Below are 21,432 nucleotides of genomic sequence, written 5' to 3'. Positions count from 1 at the left end.
CATGATTTGAAATCTTGTGGTTTCTAATTGTACCTATTTCTGCCCTAGCTCTCTGAGCCTGTTCACATGTAATGCTCAGATATCACATACTGTAGTCAGACTAAATGAATTATTACAGGAAAAGAGCACAGCTTCAATACTCAATGAATGAAAAATGTTCCCCATGGAACCTTCATTAAAACTACTGTCAGTCTTGCTCATTTAAGAATTTAGGCAATACGTGGTAGAATACTGCATTTTCTACTGGAGTGATCAGATTTCAATACTTTAGTGCTGGAGCTGAATGACTGAGGCATCGTGGGGAGCAGCGTTCTCCAGGATGCTGATATTGCACCTTATTCCCTCCTAGACGATCTGTTGCTAAGCTGCCATGTGGAGCCCCTTTAAACCAATGCAGAAACAAAAGGGGTCTGTTAAAGGTAAAATGATCCCAATATAGTTTCTGTAAGCCTCTGGTGTGACAGAAAATTGCTTATTCAGATGTCTACAGTGACAATCCTGAAGACACACAAGATCATCTCTTTTCTGAAATATCAAGTCTCTACATGTTCAGCCTACTTGTAATCTTCTGTATATATTGTTTTTAATCACTTAAAAACTTAAAACTATATTGTCATGTATACTACAAGACTAGAAAAATAGAATGCTTAATTAACGAACAGCATTTCTCTATCATCTCAAGTGACAGAAACAGATGTGTATGACTCTAGCCTTTTGATTACACATATCAAGTATATACACAGTGACACAAATATTCACTTGAACACTGTAAAATGCAAATTAATTAAGCATCGTTAAATATGCAACTAGAAATCACACTTGCCTTCAGCTTCAGTGAAGTGCTTAGAAAAGTTTATTTTGTGCTTAGATTATTTTTCTAAAGCATCACAAAATCACACATCCAAACTCTTCAATGGTAGAATATTTAATATTCTAAAGGAGAGGCCTTTAAAGAAAACTGTTGTACATTATGATATTGTAAGTCTAATGGATTCACACAGCAGCAGAACCTAGATGAAAGGGGACATTACAGAAATTGTCTATTACCATAATGGAGAGGTGATCCATTCTAAATATTTATGCTTTTTCCCCTTCTTGTAGCTAACACAGTTTTCTACTGCTGCCGCACACGTCCGCCCACCCCCTCTTTTGCTGTAAGGTGAAAACTCTTAAACTCTTCAAGGAGTAAAAATATATTAAATGTCCCACCTTGCTGATACCCACCTGTGAAATACCACACAACAGAAAGTACAGTAGAATACGGAGTCTGTCTTTTCAAAAACATAAGCCTTTTATGAGTTTAAGACATCAGGCATACATTGACTTTGTAAAATCAATTAAGAACTTTCTGTATGAGGACGAATATACATTGAAAACATACACTACAAGATGCTTTTTCCTGAGTAGAATGCTAACTTTATATCAAATTAAGCTTCTGCGAATTTTCAAAATGTAAAATACCAAGGCTTTTCCACGAAATCAAATAAAAATCAGGAATGTTCACCTTCACATCCAAAAAAAGTTCAAGTAGAGGTTCAACAAGAATGACGTAAAATCTGAAACAAGTAGCCAAGATTTTAAATTATCAGTAGATGTCTCTTCACTTTTAAGGATTCCTCAGTAAACTTCAGTTTGAAACAATTTATTAAAACATGAAAAACATTTCCAGGAAATTATCCAATTTGGAAAATGAAAAATGTAACTCATGGTACGAAAAATACAAATCATACACTGAACAGAGGAGAACAAAAAGGCAACCAACCTTTTATAGGAATCAAGACAACACCATGGGCTTATAAAATCTTCCTAAACATATCCTGTATTATCATATGTAGAAAACTGTAACTAAAGTAAGGTAGCTTTTATTAGTTGCATACTCTAAAGCTATGACTAAATTTTGGAATTTACCTCTAAAAGGACCTCACATATACACATCTCTTGAGACAATGGGCAAAGTTCCCATTTATGGGAAATATGTTCTTTTTTTCACACAGTGAAACTGAGAAAAATTATATCAAGTGAGAAATCTTTTTCTCTAAAGTAATCTCCTTAAATACCTCAATAATGCAATACTTGGGAAATGTAATTTTTCAACTCAGACTTGAAAAGGTTATTATGAAACAAACATACAGAAATCTTATTGCTTGGCACCAGATTTTTCAAAAATTAAACAACTGTTTGAACCACATACTGTTCTCAAATCCTGATTTTTCAAATAATGCTACTTTTATTTTCTGAAGGTAGACTGTTCAACCTAATGACAATCTAGACTGAACCCTGCAATGTACAAGCAAGTCACAGTTCACTTCAAACCAAAAGAAATGATCAATCTTCTGTTTTTGTCAAAATCATATGAATATACTTGTACAAATTAACTAGATTTATCTGTGGCCAATGAAGGAGCCACAGAACGTTGTCTTATGGCATTTTGTGCAAAGTCTGTGTTTATTCCTTCTTTGCTTTCAGGTTCCTCTTCTGAAACATCTTCTTCATCAGCCTCTTGTTCTTCCTCCACTTTTTTCAGAGGTTGAGAAGATTCTAGTAATAATTTTTCTTAAAGATAAAAACCAGAAATGTTCTTTTGTTGATGTATTAGAGTTGTGTTAAGAAGTACAATCAAGACACAATTCATATGCCCATAAATTGCTTTGGCATTTATTTATCAATCATGTTTGGATTTCCAAAAGGAAAAAGCTATCTTCAAGAACAAGTGATACTATGAAAATACCTGGTTTGGAAGATCCACTTTACTTACCAAATTCATTCTTATTATCCACCTATTCATAAACTGAACTGAAATTAATGAACCAGAATTAATGCTGTGCATATTGTTGTAAGAAAACAGACTGCATTAAATATAACTATCTTATATTAAGTTGCTATTAAATCTTCTAGCTAAGAAGTATACTAAGACAAACTTCAATACCACCCTTGTTTCAGCTCCCAGAAGAATAGGAATCAGACACTTAAGTTGAAGGCTATTATCCTAGCCATGTTTTTTTCAAGTGATTTCATAAAGATGCTTCCACTTCTCCACATATGTAATTTTATTAAGGTGTAATTATAAACAATATAAGATACATATCTTAAGTATACAGCTCAATTAATTTTTTAATATACACACACACACATATACCCTCCCCCTTTATTAATAGGGACTGTTGCTAGTTAACTTAAACTTAGAAGACACCATGTTACTGAGATCCAGAACACAGAATTTGGCCAATGAGCTTTTCTCTGTTCAGTGATCCGAGACCGTCCCTAATCCTAGGCAACCTGGAATGGAGTGGGAAGAACACGGGGATGCAAGGTAGAAGAAATTACGGGAAGGAATTACCGTAAAGAGGACAATCTGTTGTTTGGTCTGTCTAGCATCCCTTTTCCTGTTGGGTTACCCCTTCCCTATGCTACATCCCAGGTGGCTGTGGTGGACACAAACGACAGTTTAGAGCAGTGGTTCTCCACCAGGGGTGATTCTGCCTCCTAGGGAACACGTGGCTATGTCTGAAGATATTTTTGGTTGCTACAACAGAGAGGGGTGGTGCTACTGGCAACCAGGGGGATGCTGCTGAACATTCAATAATGTACAAAAGACAGTTCATCACGATTAAGAATTATCCAGCCCAAAAGACCAATAGTGTCAAGGTTGAGAAACCCTGGTTTACAGTGACTGTTCCAAAAAGTGAGCCCTCTATACATGTGGAATACACCAGAATTTTTCCAAAAGATAGGTGAGTACAGGGAGAAGTATATTTCCTTCTTACTCTGGGATTATGAGCTATAGCTTTCTATAGTCATTCTATTCTCAGGACTAAAAAGACCCCAAAATGGAGCAAGCAAAGTTACAGAGAACTGAGCAATTCAGAAACAAAAAAAAATTGAGCCCCAGGATCCAATCAACTCTGCCCTCAGGCTTCCTGACTATGTGAACCAATAAATTCTGATTTTGCTTAAAGTTAGACTCAGTTGGATCTTTTCCTAGCAACTCAAAATCTAAGCCAAACACACATAATGGAAAACAACTCAAAAAAATCCTGTAGCCTGCTGTAGAAGGGGTAATATCACATTAAAGTATGGATTAGTATCAGTTGTGTCACAGATTACTTGAGACAAATCTGTTATTAGGTTTAAGGTTTTTGAAGCAAAATAAATATAAAATGTACATTCACTGACTTGTCTTTTAAGTAATCTGTGCTTATTATATTTTTTCCTACAGGTCAGTGACCCTTGGTGGATAAAATTATGCCCTCCCCTACCTGTGTTCTTCTTAGCATCAATGCAACTATCTAAGAAATTTTTTTAAAAACCTTATCAGTTGTTCGACAGACAAGGAATACTGTAAATGCAATCTCCACTGATTTCATTTCAGGAGTTTTGACCTCAGTTTAAGTCCTAAGTCACGAAATACAACAGAAATGTCAGGCCAAAAGTCTGGTTTAGGTTCTACTCTCAGCTCTGTCATTTCTGTGTGAACTTGGAAACACAGTTCATCTCTCTCAGCTTTAGTTTCCTCAACCACAAAATGGGAAGAGTATCACTTATGCAGTCTACTTAAAGAGCTGCTGAAAAGCAAATGGGACGACAGAAAGTGAAAGCTCAAACAGCAAATAAGAGGGCCTTCATAACAGTATGATTTTCAAGATTAAAAATAAATGATTGGTAGGTAATCCTATTAAGATAAACAGCAGTGAATATTCTAATTTTATAAACCCATCGTGTAGTAAAATGCAATGGCAATGAGAATCCTCAAGCAGCTACAGGATTTGCTTCTCCCAATAACCTAACAGAAAAACTTAGACTTGACCAGCATACAAAGAAAAAGCTTCAAATGCGGTCACTATACCAATGAAAAGACTTCAAGAGTGGAATATATTCAACTTTTTTTGACCCAAGTATATTCAAATGGATCCATGAATATCATGGAATTTTCAAACAAATTGACATCAGGTCAATGGTTATCAAATATCTATAAGTTATATGCAGTGTTAAAATTCTCCACACTATAAAAACCAAAAAAAAACCTATGTTTCTAAATCCAATGGGCTGTCATTCTTACATGAAATATACATCCCTCTTCCTCCACCACTCCATATTTAGAAACCTAAGCTAGAAAGGCAACCTGTTTTATGTGTGATTGTGTTTATTACAGAAATCAATGGGATTATAGTGAATAAAAATAAAAATTTAAAAATATACTTACTGGAAGGGTATGGCTGTGGTCTGCGCCTTTTTGAAGGACAAAGGCAATCTGCCACAAATATCATGCACTGCAAAAATAAACATAAGAAGTATGAATGTACAATATAAAGCTAGTGAAACTATATTGAATTATGAAATTCTAAAATATTTTTCTTCCCAGTACTCCAAAAATGAAGTGCTTACAAGTCCTAATAATAGTCCCGAAAGCAGAGTTGCTAAAGCAAACACTGTATATGATCCCCAAACCGGTAATCCAAGGTCTTCAATAAAATAGTTATGGTAAGTCTAAAATCAAAAGAAAAAAATAAACTAAAAACATGGTCATTTCTTAAAAAGTGACAGTGTCAAAATGTTTAAAATAGAAATAAAATTTTAGCCCATACCCTGATCCACATAGACAGCTGAAAGAGTGCTGACATACTACTCATCCTAAAATAAAGAGACAAGTGAAAAACTGAATCAGATACACAGCTTTGAAGTAGAATACATGTGTGTTACCTATATCTTCTATTTTTTACTCTATAACTTCCCCAACACAACAGATTTTATTGCTGATGTTACTCAAGATTAGTGATACATCAGTGATTTCAAGCCCATAATAAGAAGGCTTGTTAACGGAAATTAACAGTTTCTGAATTTTTGCCACTATGTGATATCCTCATAAACACAACACTTGATCATTTTTTTTTCCTTTTCTCCTATTGTTTTGACTATAACCTTTCACCTGATGATCTCTCCAATATACTTTGAGTACAGGTTGCAAGCTCTATGGAACAAACTGGTTTGAAGTTAGGCACACTGTAAGCAAATGGCAACTCTTATTCACCCTTAAAATCTTCCAAAGAAGAAGTAGAGAAGGGAGCCTGAAGGAAGACTGGGAGCACTTGCTGAGTTGATCCTTCCCACCTAAGAATTACCCTCCTTTTGTATTAAAATTAAACTTACAACAGCATTAGTTTGATATAGTTTAATGATGTACAAAATAATTACACAAGAAATAAATGCTGTTACCATATAAGTAAAACGGTAAAAGTAAAAATAACAATTTTCACATAATTAAACCCAAGTAGCTTTGATGGGCAGTTAGAAAACAGGCCTGCTCCAAAACTTAGCTTTGTGGGTTCTCTCTAGCAGAAGTGGGGCCGCTAACACATAAACTAATTCACACACAAGCCAGAGGTCCCGCATGCAGAATGGCCTAATCCAATCACGGATCGCTGGGTGGATGAACCTGCCAAGCTGAACCTCTTACTCAGTCTACCAATAAAAAAGGTATGGACTGCTGTCCGGAGGAGTCAGCGGAGACTTACAAGCGACCCCCACTTCCTCGACCAGAGAGGGGAAGAATCATTTATGACATGAGATTTCAAACAAAAATCAGTTACATTTTCAGTCCAACACAGACAGGTACATTAACCATGTTGCTTCTGTTCTTTAAAACACAAAATAGGAATAGGAACAAGGAACTGAAACATGAATCACTGTGTTGTCTCACTGTAGTCTGTGCTAATTAGATTCTATCAGAAAGAGCAGGTGCCTTATTTGGGTTGGGCATGGTGGCTCAGTGGGGGAATTCTGACAGTTCAATTCAGAGGTGTAAGGAAAAGGTCCTAAAGATGAACTTTCTTTTTCAAAATACTGCTTAGGGATGATCATGCCCCCACTCCCAGATCCAGAGCATTATCGCTTACACTCTCCATCCTCCAAAGGCAAGTGTGGTAAGAGGACAGGAAGAGACAGCTTAGCTACACCAGGATGAGTCCATGGTGGCCTCAGCAAAACTCAGTATTCCCAGAGGTCTCTCAAATGACCCGTGAGGCCTTGCTCCCCAAGAAAGATTCAGAAAATGTGCCAGTTATGCCCAATCCTACTGCTCCATAGCAAGCTGCTATGGAGAAATGTACCCTCTACCTACATATAAAGCTCAGTGGTTAGTCATGTCATTAGGCTCATTGTTCATCCATACTATTCGTACAAAAAGCTATCAGACAGGTGGAATAATTCAATCACATTAAATCAAGAACTTAAATCTAAAGGTAGCATGAGTAGGTCTATGGTTGAGGCTTCTCATCCAAATGCTAAGCTCAAATGATAGGGACTTCCCTGGTAGTCCAGTGGTTAAAACTCCACACTCCCAATGCAGGGGGCCTGGATTTGATCCCTGGTCAGGGAACTAGATCCCGTGTGCCGCAACTAAGAGCCCATATGCCTCAACTAAAGACGCCACATGCCGCAACTAAGACCTGGCACGGCCAAATAAATAAATAAATATTTTAAAAAACAAAAACAAACAAAAAACCCCTCAAATGATAGTTTTACCTATTATATCGCTCACACTCTTAGGGGAATTTATTAGTTTTTGATGATACAAATGACCATATTTACAGAACTAAAATATTCCTAAAAAGACTTTCAGCTTAGTTCTATAGACTGCCTCCTTCTACATTAACAAGGATCACAGTATCCACTGGACTTAGAAGATAAAGTCAAACTGAAAATAACACATAGTAAATCTGAACATATCTTAAGAGTCCTAGAATTAAAACTAAGTAAGTATCCTTTATTTACATGAAATATATGTCCCAATTAATCCTGAAATAAATAAGAGGAAAACCCCTCATACTTACAGAACAGAACCTGGACCAACCCATGATGAAACAGGTTCAATACTCTTCCACTCTTTTTCACTTATAAAGTTTATGAAGTCCTTCTTAGTCCTTGGGCCCTGATAACGCCTAAATTCACCATTTTTACAACTAAAGAAGATCACAAGTAAATATTAATCAGCACCAAATAAATAAACTTTGTTTTGCTATTTCTATAACCTCATTTTACAATCAATCCTAATCTTCAAAATCATCAGCAATGCAGAAGTAGCAAATTACACTAATTACCGACCCTTGACATCTTAGCCCCAAATTTAATTAAACATTGAGGTTATACTTTTAAACAATCGTAAGTCTTAAGACTGTTATTGTTACTCTTCCAAATAATAAAACTATGAAACACAGTAAGTAATTATATGTCAATTATGTCTCAATAAAAAACTGGGGAGAAAAAGAAATGCAGTACGTAGATATATCTCAGAAAATTACTTTTAAGCCACAATACACACATTAAAGAGATGACTTCATGAAAAAGCAGTTAGAATCGCATCTGACATTTATTATTTATTAGCTATTGTTAAAGAACTTTCACAGCCATCATGCTTTAAGTCGCTGGAGGCATCTGATGCAGTGACTATTCGGCTTTGCATTCTTTCTGACACCCACCTCCTCCTTCCCATTCCTAATGCATGGAGCTCTGTCATAGGATCGTAAGTGCTCTCCCTGTTCCCACATCTTCACCATTTCTAAACTACCTTAAACAGTACTGCCAGTCTAACTCTACTCAATCAACACTTCAATTTTTATCACTTAAGCGCAAAAACTTTCCATAGCTCCCCACTACCTACAGTAAGATTAGAGGATCCTTTATCCACCCAGAGCCAAAGACAACAAGGAAGCCCCCACTCAAAAACCCAAAGTTTTGCGGAGAAAATGACATTTGAGCTGCTTTTGAAGGATAGGTAGGATTTCAGCAGGCAGAAATTAGGGGAATGGGCATGATAAACAACGTTACTAAAAGAAAAAGGCAGGAAATTCCAGAAAATTTCAGGGGGTGTTGAGACAAGAGGGAGACTGACTAGCCAGTTAAGGGGCATGTGGAGAAAAGGACTGAGTAAAAACGGAGAGAAGCACTTACAGAGACAGAGAAGAGACATTTAAACATATACAAAGGGAGTCGTGGCAAATAGAAAGGTACAGGGAAACAGATACAAACATGAAAAAAAGACAAGGAAAATCAAGATACACACAGAACCTCCGACTTCTTGTTTGTGTAACTTTTAAGTGAAGGAGAGAAGTGCCTCCTGGCATTCAACCCACCAGCTAGATGAACATTAAGGTTCAGGGCAGATAAAGAGATTTAAGATTTCTTATGGCCAGTTCAGAAGATAAAGACAAATGAAAAAACCTGACACTGAACACTACATAATCTTGTTTATTCTGACTTAACAACCATTTCACCTACCACTGTCCCCAAGGCTGAGCAACAGCACTTTCTAATAGCTAATGTTTGAACATACCATGCTCCTAATTATAACTGCTTATGAGACTGTTCTCAGGATGGAATGCTTACTCTGCACTCTTGAAAATGCTACCTCCAAAGTTGAGTTTAAACCCCATATTCTCCAGGAACCAGTCCAAAGCAGCGATTTTTTTCCCTTACCAAATTCCCTACAGTACTTACCACAACTCTGCGCTCATAATCACTTACTAGCTGAATGGTATCACACCATTTCTCATGCACATCATCTTCTAAAACAGTTACAAATCTTTGGGATCACAGATTGTTTCATGCATCATTCATCTATCTAAAGGCACCTAGAATAGCACTAAGCAAAGTAAGCCTTCTAGTAAACTTATTGAATATAATGCTCTTTAAACATGATCTAGGCTAGAGGTCTACTATTCTGATTACACTATGATGCATCTTTCATAACTACAGAATCTTCAAATACTTACTGATAAACAGTAGGAAGAGCACTTATGATAAATCGTCCGCTTAGTCCTACAAATGATAAAGAAAGATTAGAAATAAATACAAGAAAGAACACACAGCAGGTTTTATATGGGCCAATCACTTACCACTTAAAAGCTGACTCTGAATTACTTGAATACTAATAGGCAAAGAATATGAAATTATACCTAAAAATAGTTGAGCTCTGTAATATAAACAATGAAAGAAATTCCAATTACGTACTTAAAGCAACTGAAAAAAAAACCCTACTATACATTATCTCCATTTAAAAGTATGTAAAATCTGAATATTGAAGACATTTGTGAATATATATGTATAAACATTTGGTCAATTATACTACTATAAGATTACTAGCTGAGTCATGGGACAGCACAATATAACTGCGGTCTTAGGTCTAAAATCAAATGAAACTGCATTTGATAATCAAAAAGCAAACACAGAGTTTCTAAGGTATTGTTAAAAATGGAAAATATTATGAATCTTCCAAAAGGTGGGCAATAACAGCATCAGCTAACATTATCAACCATGTGTTAAACACTAAAATAACTAAGAACCAATCTATGACTCAGTTTTATGATCTGTAAAACGGGGATACTATTTATCCCACAACGCTGTATAAGGACTACATAATAAATGCAAAACACTTGGAGCAGTACCTGTAACAGTAAGTGCTCACCAAATATTAGCGATTATTACCATTTGGGATGGGGCAGAATCAAGAATCCAGGTTTACTGTGACCAAGAACAGGTAAGAAGCATCTGTAAGGGCAGGGCCTGACACTTCTCCAGGGAGCCAAGTCAGGAGGCCACAACCACGAGGGCTTTGTAATTAACAGCCAATGTTCTCAAATCACAGTTAAAGGATTAAATTTGAAACCCAACTGCAGAGATTTAGACGACTCACACAGGGAATGTGACCTTGACTCTACAAAGAACCTCAACCACATGCTCCTTACTCTGAAGCTTGGTACAGATGCAAATGCTGGGTTAACCAAAGTCCACCTGAGCCACAATGTTCTAGGGCTTCTCACAGACGTCTTACATACTAGTCTGGGGCCTGAGATGCAAAGGAAAAACGATCACAGGCAGTTATGTGAGGGAAGAGTGGGGGGAGGGAGATGTCTCCAAGGTCCCTTAGAGCAATACAGAAAAGAAGTAAGCTGCCATACCCAACCAGGGAATCTACTTTTTGTGGCACTTCACACTGAGCCCCCATCAGGGAGGTGGGTAAGTCAGCCTAACCAGCTGAAGACAGTTCTGTTTTTAAAAACTAGTGAAAGGTAGAGTTAAGATTATGCAATGTGGAAAACAGACCAACAGATCATCCCAATCTGCAACAAAACAAAATTAACCAAAGACTTACAGTACCTGGCTGCTCTGTGACATCTACTTTTGCAACATTAACCTCAAGATCTTCTCCCCATTCGGCAAAACTTTCCCATTCTGGTTGAAGATTCTGACAAGCAGGACACCATGGAGCATAACTAAGAAATAGTTTTTTAAAAAGTTAAACACTCTAATATCATATTGGGATAAAAATTCTAAAATGTGTAAATTGTGAAGAATATTTTATACTAAAAACAAGATAACAAAGTGGTTAATTTTGTGAAGATGAAAAGGTTTTAAGTGTGAGTCAAACACTCTGGAAATCAAGAACTATGAATTGATAATGCTAATCACAGAAAAGTAATTCTGAGAATAAGTTTTTAATACACAAGGCCTTTTTCAAATGCAAGACAGCTCTTTAAAAACCTTTGGGGGCTTCCCTGGTGGCGCAGTGGCTGAGAGTCCGCCTGCCGATGCAGGGGACATGGGTCCAAGGGACACGGGTTCGTGCCCCAGTCTGGGAATATCCCACATGCCGCAGAGCGGCTAGGCTCGTGAGCCATGCCCTCTGAGCCTGCGCGTCCAGAGCCTGTGCTCTGCAACGGGAGAGGCCACAACAGCGAGAGGCCCGCGTACAGCAAAAAAAAAAAGAAAAAAAAAAAAACCTTTGGATTTCTCTTATTATAAGGTGGGCAGAAAGCTCAAAGCCAAATTTGGAGTTCATCAGTTTTAACAATGGTATGTGCAGGAGTCACAAGTGCCAAGGTGCTAGTAAAAAAAGAGGAAGCACCCACGGCTGTGGTGAACAGGAAACACGTGCCTCATCTTAAGGAAGGAAACACTACATAGCTTGACAGGTCCAGGACAGCTGGCCCAGTGCAGCAGGCTATTCAAATTTAAAAGGAGCTGAAAATCTGCATTTTTATGTAAAAATGCTACCTCAAAACTTAACCCAGACACAAACACTAGGCAGGCCAAATGAAATTCTCTGCCCAGACCTTGGTCAATCTCAGGTTTATAAATCTGTGGCCAAGCATATTAGCATTTTAATTACTCTTCCGGTATTCAGTCTTAAAAGGCCCTGAATCTTTCCTAGGATTTGATTTTTCCCATTTTATTGTATATTATCTCATAATTTACCTCAGTTTTTTTTAATGGAACCAGGAAGAATAAAGCCTGTACCTGTTAAACACAAGAGTACAGTTTCTGTACTTCATTCTATTTTCTTGACTTATTTTATGAAAATAAAATTCCTAAAAGTAATATGCATTGTGGAACAAGACTAGTACCATACACAAAAGCCAAAGTCCGTAACAATAAATTGAATTACAATGAAAATATCTCTGTAACATAACTCCTGATCAGGGCAGATTTAATGCAGATAACTAACTTGCAGTAAGAGCTGACTATCATTAGAAATACTAGATCCTTTTTCAAGTTTCTTTTGTTTCTTCGGTGCTTTTTAGAGACAACTTCATATTCAGTAGGCTAGGGGAAAAAAATACTACGGTATGCTCTTAATTTCATACAGATGCTCTAATTCAAATCCCCAAATACTTCACTTCTGACTGCTGTATTGATATAGTTTGATCAAATGAGTTAATAAAAATGTCCTTGAGTAATACTTGATTTAATTTGCATAAAAGTTCATAATCACAATTGCTCAACACATTATTTATGAAACTGTGAATATTTTATGGGCACTATCTAAAACAAGGTACTGAGGACAATGAAACCCAAATGCTGTCCCTGGTTATATTTCCTCTCCCCTGCATCTTCAACGGTGCCTGAAAATTCATTTCACTGAGTTACAGATTATATGCATACTATATAAACATTTCCCCTATTGTATCCTGCATATAGATGTTCTATGCCTTGTTTGACTTTATGACTCAGGAGTTACTGATGTGACCTTGTGGGTTCTTCCTTGGGGATGTCCACCTCCACCTCCCTCCTTAACTGGCAACCCAACCACCCAGAAAAGCACCCGCCTGAACCCCGTTAAGGAAGGGGGTTATTCTAACAACATCTGCATGTCTACTCTGTGTTAGTTTCTGGAGACAATAAGAAAGCCACTATGGCAATACCTGGACATATTAATTAAAGCTTTTAGATATGTCTCTCATCTATAAAATGCGGGAAATAATACCTATCTTATAGAATTTGTAAAGAATTAAATATGATAACGTATGTAAAGAGCTTAGAAGTGTTTAGTACAGTTAACAGCCAGTAATGGTGTTTTTTACTAATGAATAATGACTAGTACCACTAATAATACTGCCACCACGGTCACCACCACCACCAATTTAGTGACTAAAGCAAAGGCAGACAGTTTATTATCTACCGATGCAGAAGGGACGTTATTATAACAGAATCACCACAGACACATGGTTTTATCTGAACAATAAGTGACGAACTGACGCTCTTTTAAGAGTTTATAATCACACTCATACATTAATTTTTTTAATGCAATACCATTTAGAGAAGCATAAGAGTTATAACCCAAGACATTCAGTACTTTGCAAAAACACACACCCAAAAGAAAAATGAAACGTGGGCAAAGAAAAACAACAACAAATGATAAAGGGAACGCAGGTGTCTAAATAACGCAACTTGAATTTACTTGGCATTTACAATAAAAATATGCCTAATCCATAAAATAACATTTAAAATAAACTAAAAGAGTCTCAAATTCTAACACTGTAAGTGGACTACTTTTTAAGGATAATGAGACAAAAAGAGAGGAGAGGTTCACTCAATTTCCTCCTTTGTAGAGTCTGGTGAAATAAGTCTGTTAAGTCTGTGAAGACTCATTCTAAAATAAATAATTGTATAGGAACTAGACAGACCAACCACCCTAAACTCCAAAGCCATGAAGAAAGAGAATTCAAAGCTGAAAGTAACCTCACAGGGCACCTCAGTCCTAGCAATCGAACTAGGGTGCACACTTTAGAAGAAACTTAACAGAGTATCCCCCGGTCAGAAACGAGGAGGGGGTGGGACCACGACTGCGGAGGATCCCAAGAGGAGTTAGGGGATCGCTAGGAGTCGGGGGCTCCCGCCCCGCGCCTCAGAGTCGCAGTCCCGGGTAGTTTGGGACTTGCATGAGACGAACGGGGATGAAATCGGGGGTCCAGACTTGGAACTAGGACCCCGGCCCACCGAGGGGGCCCCGAGACCACCGCCCCGCACTCACAATTCTATCATCCACTCTCCTTCCAGCAACTCTCTCCAGTTCTCGTCCGTGATGATCCGCACGTCGCTCCGCCGCCCGTGGGTCCAGGGAGCCCCCCAAAGCAATAGCAGCAGCACTGCCACGGGGACTCTGAGACTCCCGGAGGGCGCCATGTCGGCCGCTCGCCCACCCACAACGAGCGCGGCAGCCCTCACTTCGCGAAGCAGCTCCGCACTTCCGCCCGCGCGGGCTGATCGGCTCGTGCGCATGAGCGTGGCGGCGCTCGCGCGCGCGCGCGCGCGCGCGCGCGCGCGCCTTAAGAACTCTCAATGCGCATGACGAAGCCAGGTCCTAGTGGGTTGGTGGAGCAGAGAAAAAGGGAGCGCTCCTGTTCCCTAGTGCGCATGACAGAAAGGGGGTCTCTCGTCCTGTCTTCTGCTACGCTCTAAACCGTTTTGGAGGAAGAGTGAACGGAGGGCGTGGTATAGAAAGGGGGGCGGGACTTCGGAGAGGAACGGCTTAAAAATTTGCCTCAGGATTTTGGCGCCGAATGATTGGCATTTATACTTAACGGAGGCAGTGGGTAAGTTTACACTAAAGAAGTTTCCAGTTAAATGCCCGTCAGAGTTTTCTTTTGTTTCCTTTGAAAATTTTTGTTGGGAAGCTAATGGATGTTTATGAGTCCGAATATTGGTTTACTTCTGGGAGATTATAGACTGTAAAGGGGTACAAGAGAACCTTATGGGTTCACTTTGTATTCTGTATCTTGGTCTGAACAATGCTTACACAGGTCATACCTAAAAAACCATTGAGACTGTATAGCTCAGGGAACTCTACTCAGTGCTCTGTGGTGACTTAAATGGGAAGGAAATCCAAAAAAAGAGGGGATATATGTATACTTATAGCTGATTCACTTTGCTGTATAGCAGAAACTAACACAACATTGTAAAGCAACTATACTCCAATAAAAATTAATTTAATCAAAAAACACAAAAAACCATTGAGCTGTACATGTTTAGTGCACTTAGGATGTGTATTATGCACTCTAGGATGTATGCGATGCCTCAGTTTTATGTAATGCAGTAGTTACAGAGATGCTAAATCAGAAATTCAAAATGGAACAAGACGCAGGCTTGTAACGAATATTTAAGGGGTTTTTCCCTCAAGCATTTGTAAATACAAATCAAAATGTGCAGTCTTTAGAAAGTATTAATCAGTCAAATGAAAATAGTTGCCATTACACCTCCTCACTTCACATTCTCTCCTAAACTCAATCCAGTTGGCTGATTTCCCCACCCCTTCGCTGAAATGCCCTTTCTAGGACACTAGTAATCTGCGTGTTAACATTATTTTTACTTGACTGCCAGCAGCATTCTGTCACCACACCCTTCTTGAAAGGCACAGTGTGGTGCCTCACTTGCTTTTTTTTCTCCTCACTAGCTGCTCCTTCTGAAATTCTTGGCCGTCCTCCCGTACTTGACTTCCAGACATTGGCTTTCCCCAGGATGCTGTACTGGCCCCCCTCCTCTTCATATCCACATGCTCCTCCAGATAACCTCAATTCTGGCTTTAAAAGCTATCAATATAACTGTCGTTCCAGCCCTGACCTTTCTGGGAACTTCAGACATGTATGTGGTTAAAAAACAAAAGTCAACCAAGTAAATTTAAAGATCTGATTGTCTTGGGACTTCCATGGCGGTCCAGTGGTTAAGACTTCGCCTTCTAATGCAGGGGGTGCAAGTTCGATCCCTGGTTGGGTAGCTAAGATCCCACATGCTTGTGGCCAAAATATCAAAACAAAAAACAGAAGCAATATTGTAACAAATTCAATAAAGACTTTAAAAATGGTCAACATCAAAAAAAAAATCTTAAAAAAAAGATCTCATTGTCTTTATTTGGTGATTCATGAATCAGGCAGCATCCCATCTAGCAACTAGAAGGGCTCTCCTAGAGGTTATACAGAATGGAAGGCTTTTATAGGAAGAAGGGTGAGGTAAGGGAGTTATTAGCAAAAGAAAAGAAAATTATTTTTTAGGCCTTTTTAGGAGAGGAGAACTGGCAAGGGTTTTATCATGAGATTGCCTCTTCTTTAAGTCTGGATTTGCTCTCATGGGGGGCAAATGACTCCATTTTAAGACTGTTATTTCTTTTTTAACAATATTCAACCCGTGGCTGGACACCTCTTGGATATCTAATAGGTAGCTTAAACATAACAGAATCAAAAAATAAAATCCTTGATTCTCCCTCTCCTGGTTTTCCATCTCAGTTAAAAGCCCCAAGGTCCATCTGGTTGCTCAAGACAAAAATTTACATTTTAATTCTTCATTATTGTTCTCTCTTTTCATCCCCTCTTCATGTACTCCATCAGCAAGTCCCATGAACTCTACCTTCTCTAATTTCCATCTCCACAGCCAATACCCTAGTCCAAGTTTCTATCATCTCTTGCCTCGACAATAGTAGATTCCTAACTGATCACCCTGTGTCCTCTCTCTTGCTTCTCTAAATAAGATCCAGCAATTTCTCCTTAAAACCCTCCAAAAAGTTCCCACTGCACTAAACATTAAAACCAAACTCCTTAAACTCATTACGATGGCTTAAAAAGTCCTACATGATCTGACATCTGCCTAACTGCTACCTCGTGTAGTACTGGCTCTCCTCCTCCCTACCCTGCTACACTCCAGGGGGTCCCTGAATAAATCAAATTCATTCTCACACTAGAGAATTTGCATTAGCTGTTCCCTCTGCCTACACTACTTCCCCACCAGTCTTCACATCACTCCTTTATTTTTTTTTCTAATATCACTAGACCATCAGTACTTTATTATTATTTTTTAACATCTTTATTGGAGTATAATTGCTTTACAATAGTGTGTTAGTTTCTGCTTTATAACAAAGTGAATCAGTTACACATATACATATGTTCCCATATCTCTTCCCTCTTGCGTCTCCCTCCCTCCTACCCTCCCTATCCCACCCCTCTAGGTAGTCACAAAGCACCGAGCTGATCTCCCTGTGCTATGCGGCTGCTTCCCACTAGCTATCTATTTTACGTTTGGTAGTGTATATATGTCCATGCCGCTCTCTCGCTTTATCACAGCTTACCCTTCCCCCTCCCCATATCCTCAAGTCCATTCTCTAGTAGGTCTGTGTCTTTATTCCCATCTTGCCCCTAGGTTCTTCATGACCACTTTAAATGGAATATTTTAATACATGGTCCTTTGTGACTAACTTCTTTTATTTAGCATAATGTATTCAAAGTTTGTACATGTTGTAGCATGTTGTATCAGTACTTCATTTCTGTTTATTGCTGAGTCACATTCCATTTTATGAATATATCTGTTTATCCATTCATCAGTTGATGGACATTTGTTCTGCTCTTTGGCTGTTTATGAGTAATGCTACTATCAACATTCACAAGTTTTTGCAAGAACATAATGTTCTCATTTCCCCTGGGTACACACCTTGAAATGGAAATGCTTGTGGTGTAGTATCTAAGAAACTGACTATTGCCCAATCCAGGGTAACCGATGTTTTTTATCTAAGAGTTTTATAGTTTTATCTCATACATTTGTGTCTTTGATCCATTTTGAGTTAATTTTTATGTATGGTGTGGGATAGGGGGTCCAACTTCATTCCATAGCATGTGGATAGCCAGTTGTCCCAACACCATTTGTTGAAAAGACTATTCTTTCACCATTGAATGGTCTTGGCACCCTTGTCAAAAATCAGTTGGCCATAGATGTTCGAGGGGGGTTATTTTTCCCCTGACTTTTCAGTTCTATTCCATTGATCTGTGTGTCTCTCTTGATACCGATAGCACACTCTCTTTGTTACTTTAGTTTTGAAATTGGGAAGTATGAGTCTTCCAACTATGTTCTTTTTCAAGATTATTTTACCTATTCCGGGACCCTTGATTTTTCATATAAATTTTAAAATCAGCTTGTCAATTTCTATTAAAAAGTATGTGGGGATTTTGCAAGAGAATTCGTTAAATCTGTAGAACAAATTGGGAAGTATTGCCCTTTTAACAATATTAAGCCTTCCAGCTTAATACAACTTCCAGCTTAATCCAGCTTCCAACAATAATAATATTGTTAATATTAATTAACAATATTAACAATATTAAGCCTTAATATTTTAACAATATTAAGCCTTCCAGCCCATGAACATGGGAAGTCTTGTCATTTATTTGGGTCTTCTTAATTTTTTTCAGCAATGTTTTATAGTTTTCAAAGTCTAAGTTTTGCACCTCTTTTATTAAATTTCTTCTTAAGTATTTATTCTTTTTGATGCTAATGTGAATGGAATTGTTTTCTTAATATCATTTTTGTTTTGTTCGTTTCTGCTGTATAAAATTACAGTAGAATTTGGTATTTATCTGTATCCTGCAGCTTTGCTGAATGTGTTTATTAGTTCTAAAAATTACTAGATAATTTTTAGTGGATTCCTGAGGATTTTTTGTGTACGAGATTATGTGATCTACAAGTAGAGATAGTTTTACTTCTTTGTTTCCAATTTGGATGCCCTCTATTTAATTCTCTCACCTAATTTCCCTGGCTAGACCTCCAGTCCAATGTTGAATAGAAGTGGCAAGAGTAGATATCCTTGTCTTGTTGCTGTTCTTAGGGGGGAAGCATTTAGTCTTTTATTATTAGTATGATGTGAGTGTGGGTTTTTCATAGATGTCCTTTATAAGGTTGAGGAAGTTTCCTTCTGTTCCTAGGTGGTTATGTATCCTGAAAGAATGTTTAATTTTATCACATGCTTTTTCTGCATTTATTAAGATGATCAAGTAGTCTCTGTCCTTTATTCTATTGATATCATTTATTAATTGACTTTTGAATGTTAAACCAACCTTACATACTGCTCACCATATGACAGGCCAGTAAACCTATAGATGAATTGTTGGGGCACAGAATAGTGACTTTATTTGGAAAGCCAGCAGACCAAGAAGACGGTGGACTAGTGCCCCAAAGAACCATCTTGCCTGGGTTTGGATGCTAGTTTCTTTTATAAACAAAGAGGGGGAGATGAGGAGGTAAAGTAAAAAAGGTAATACACAATAAGTTGTTGCAATATTTCCTGGTTCCAGCTAGACTCTGGAGGAGATGCGGTAATTTCTTCTTCCCTGCAGCGATTCACAGGTGAGCCTGGTCAGGATGTTTCCTGTGAGCTTAAACAAAGGTATTTTTGCTTGACGTTCAGGCATGGGCGGCAGGGTACCTGGAAATGGGCCATTATGTATACTTTAAGCTATAGGCAACATCCCTTTAGTGATTAACTTGTATTATAGCAAAAGCAATACAATACAAAGGTTAAAGTAAAAGAAACAGATCCAATATGGAGTCAGATCTGTTATTCCCTGTTACAGTTATGGTGTTTAGTTTTTTTTGTATATTGCTAGATTCAGTTTGCTAGTATTTTGTTGAGGATTTTTATATCTGTATTCATAAGAGATACCGGTCTATAGTTTTCTTGTGATGTCTTTATCTCATTTTGTTATCAGGATAATACTAGTTTCATAGAATGAGTTGAGCAGTGTTCCCTCTTTTTCTATTATTGGAAGTATTCGTGAAGAATTTTTTTTGTCGTCTTCTTTAAATGTTTGGTAGAATTCTGCAGTACAGTCATCTGGAGCTGGGCTTTTCTTTGTGGATATCCAATCTCTTGTAAATTTATTCAGATTTCCTATTTCTTCTTGAATCCGTTTTGGTAGTTTGTGTCTTTCTAGGAATGTGTCTATTTTATCTAAGTTATCTAATTTGTTGGCCTACAAGTGGTCATAGTATTCCCTTATAATCCTTTTTATATTTGTAAGGTCAATATTAATGTTTCTTTTTTTTTTTTTTTTGTTGCAGTATGCGGGCCTCTCACTGTTGTGGCCTCTCCCGTTGTGGAGCACGGGCTCTGGACGCGCAGGCTCAGCGGCCATGGCTCACAGGCCCAGCCACTCCACGGCATGTGGGATCTTCCCAGACCGGGGCACGAACCCACGCCCACTGCATCGGCAGGTGGACTCTCAACCACTGAGCCACCAGGAAAGCCCTAATGTCTCTTCTTTCATTCCTAACTTTAGCAATGTGAGTCTTCTCTCTTTTTTCTTGGTCAGTTTAGCTAAAGGTTTGTCAATTTTGTTGATCTTTTCAAAGAACAGACTTTTAGTTTTGTTGGTTTTCTCTATTGTTTTTTTATTCTCTTTCACTATTTTTTTCTTTTTGCATGATTTGGATTTAGTGTGCTTTCCCTCTCCCCCTAAAGTATTTTAAAGTAGAAGACTAGGTTATTGATTTTCTTAATGTAGGTTTTGAACCGCTGAGTTTCCTCTAAACACTTCTTCAGCTGCATCCCATAACTTTTGTTATGTTTATTATGTTGCGGCCCTCATTTCATTCATGTCATAGTATTTACTAACTTCTCTTTTGATAACCTCCTTGTCAGTTATTTAGAAATAATGTGTGTTGTTTCTTTCCATATATTTGTGAATTTCCCAAATTTCTTTGTTATTAATTTCTAATTTCACTCTATTGTGATTTCAGTTCTTTCTAATTTATTGACACTTGGTTTATGGCCTAGCGTATGGTCTATTCCAGAGAATGTTCCAACCCTTGAGAAGAATTTGCATTTTTCTGTTGTTGGGCAGAGTGCTCTATAGATGTCTATTAGGTCTAGGTGGTGTATAATGTTGTTCAAGTCTTTTAATTCCTTGCTGACCTTCTGCCTAAGTGTTCTATTATTGAAAGTGGGGTATAGAAGTCTCCAACTATTGTCTCTTCAATTCTGATAGTTTGTATTTCATGTATTTTGGGGCTCTGTTTTATATATCTTAATAATTGTTGTATATTTCTGATGGATGGACTCTTATAAAACTTCCCTCTTTATATCTAGCAACATTCTTTGTTTTACAGTCTATTTTGTCATATATTAGTAGAGCCACTTGCTATGATTTTGTTAAATTAACACTTGTTATTAGAGCCCTGGGGTGTCAGATAGATAGCTGCCTTCCGGCAAAAGACCACCAGGGAAATTGAATAGAGAAGTTTATTACTCACAAGTCCTGAAAGAAGTATACAGCATGCCTTGAGGGCCCATGCAGGGAGGGTGAGGCAGGGTGCAGGCAGAGAGAAGCAGGACTTGGGACACATGCCTCTCTT

The 21,432-nt window shown here is 37.9% G+C and overlaps 1 protein-coding gene and 1 non-coding gene across 6 annotated transcripts; both read right to left on the bottom strand.

The window, feature by feature from the left end:
• Positions 1–835: 835 nt before the first annotated feature.
• On the bottom strand, positions 836–14,711 carry TMX1 (thioredoxin related transmembrane protein 1). 5 transcript variants are annotated; one of them, XM_032622892.1, is made up of 9 exons: positions 14,303–14,534; positions 11,149–11,264; positions 9,765–9,810; positions 7,827–7,955; positions 5,583–5,628; positions 5,383–5,484; positions 5,201–5,267; positions 2,756–2,793; positions 836–2,553 (listed from the first exon to the last, which is right to left on the bottom strand). In XM_032622892.1, the coding sequence occupies exons 1-9, from the start codon at positions 14,452–14,454 to the stop codon at positions 2,539–2,541; spliced, it is 711 nt and encodes a 236-aa protein (XP_032478783.1). In that variant the 5' UTR covers positions 14,455–14,534; the 3' UTR covers positions 836–2,538. The 5 variants fall into 5 exon arrangements, with proteins under 5 accessions (XP_032478783.1, XP_032478779.1, XP_032478781.1 ...); XM_032622888.1 differs by lacking the exon at positions 2,756–2,793 and having other exon boundaries at positions 14,303–14,711; XM_032622890.1 differs by lacking the exon at positions 2,756–2,793 and having other exon boundaries at positions 5,197–5,267.
• On the bottom strand, positions 10,897–11,031 carry LOC116750154. The gene has a single exon (XR_004348878.1). It is a non-coding gene; the product is annotated as a small nucleolar RNA SNORA70 (small nucleolar RNA).
• Positions 14,712–21,432: the final 6,721 nt, after the last annotated feature.

The sequence above is a fragment of the Phocoena sinus genome, chromosome 2, assembly GCF_008692025.1.
Source record: "Phocoena sinus isolate mPhoSin1 chromosome 2, mPhoSin1.pri, whole genome shotgun sequence".
NCBI lineage: Eukaryota > Metazoa > Chordata > Mammalia > Artiodactyla > Phocoenidae > Phocoena > Phocoena sinus.
Note: the sequence above shows the minus strand (reverse complement) of the source record. Positions and strands in the feature narration are given on the sequence as shown.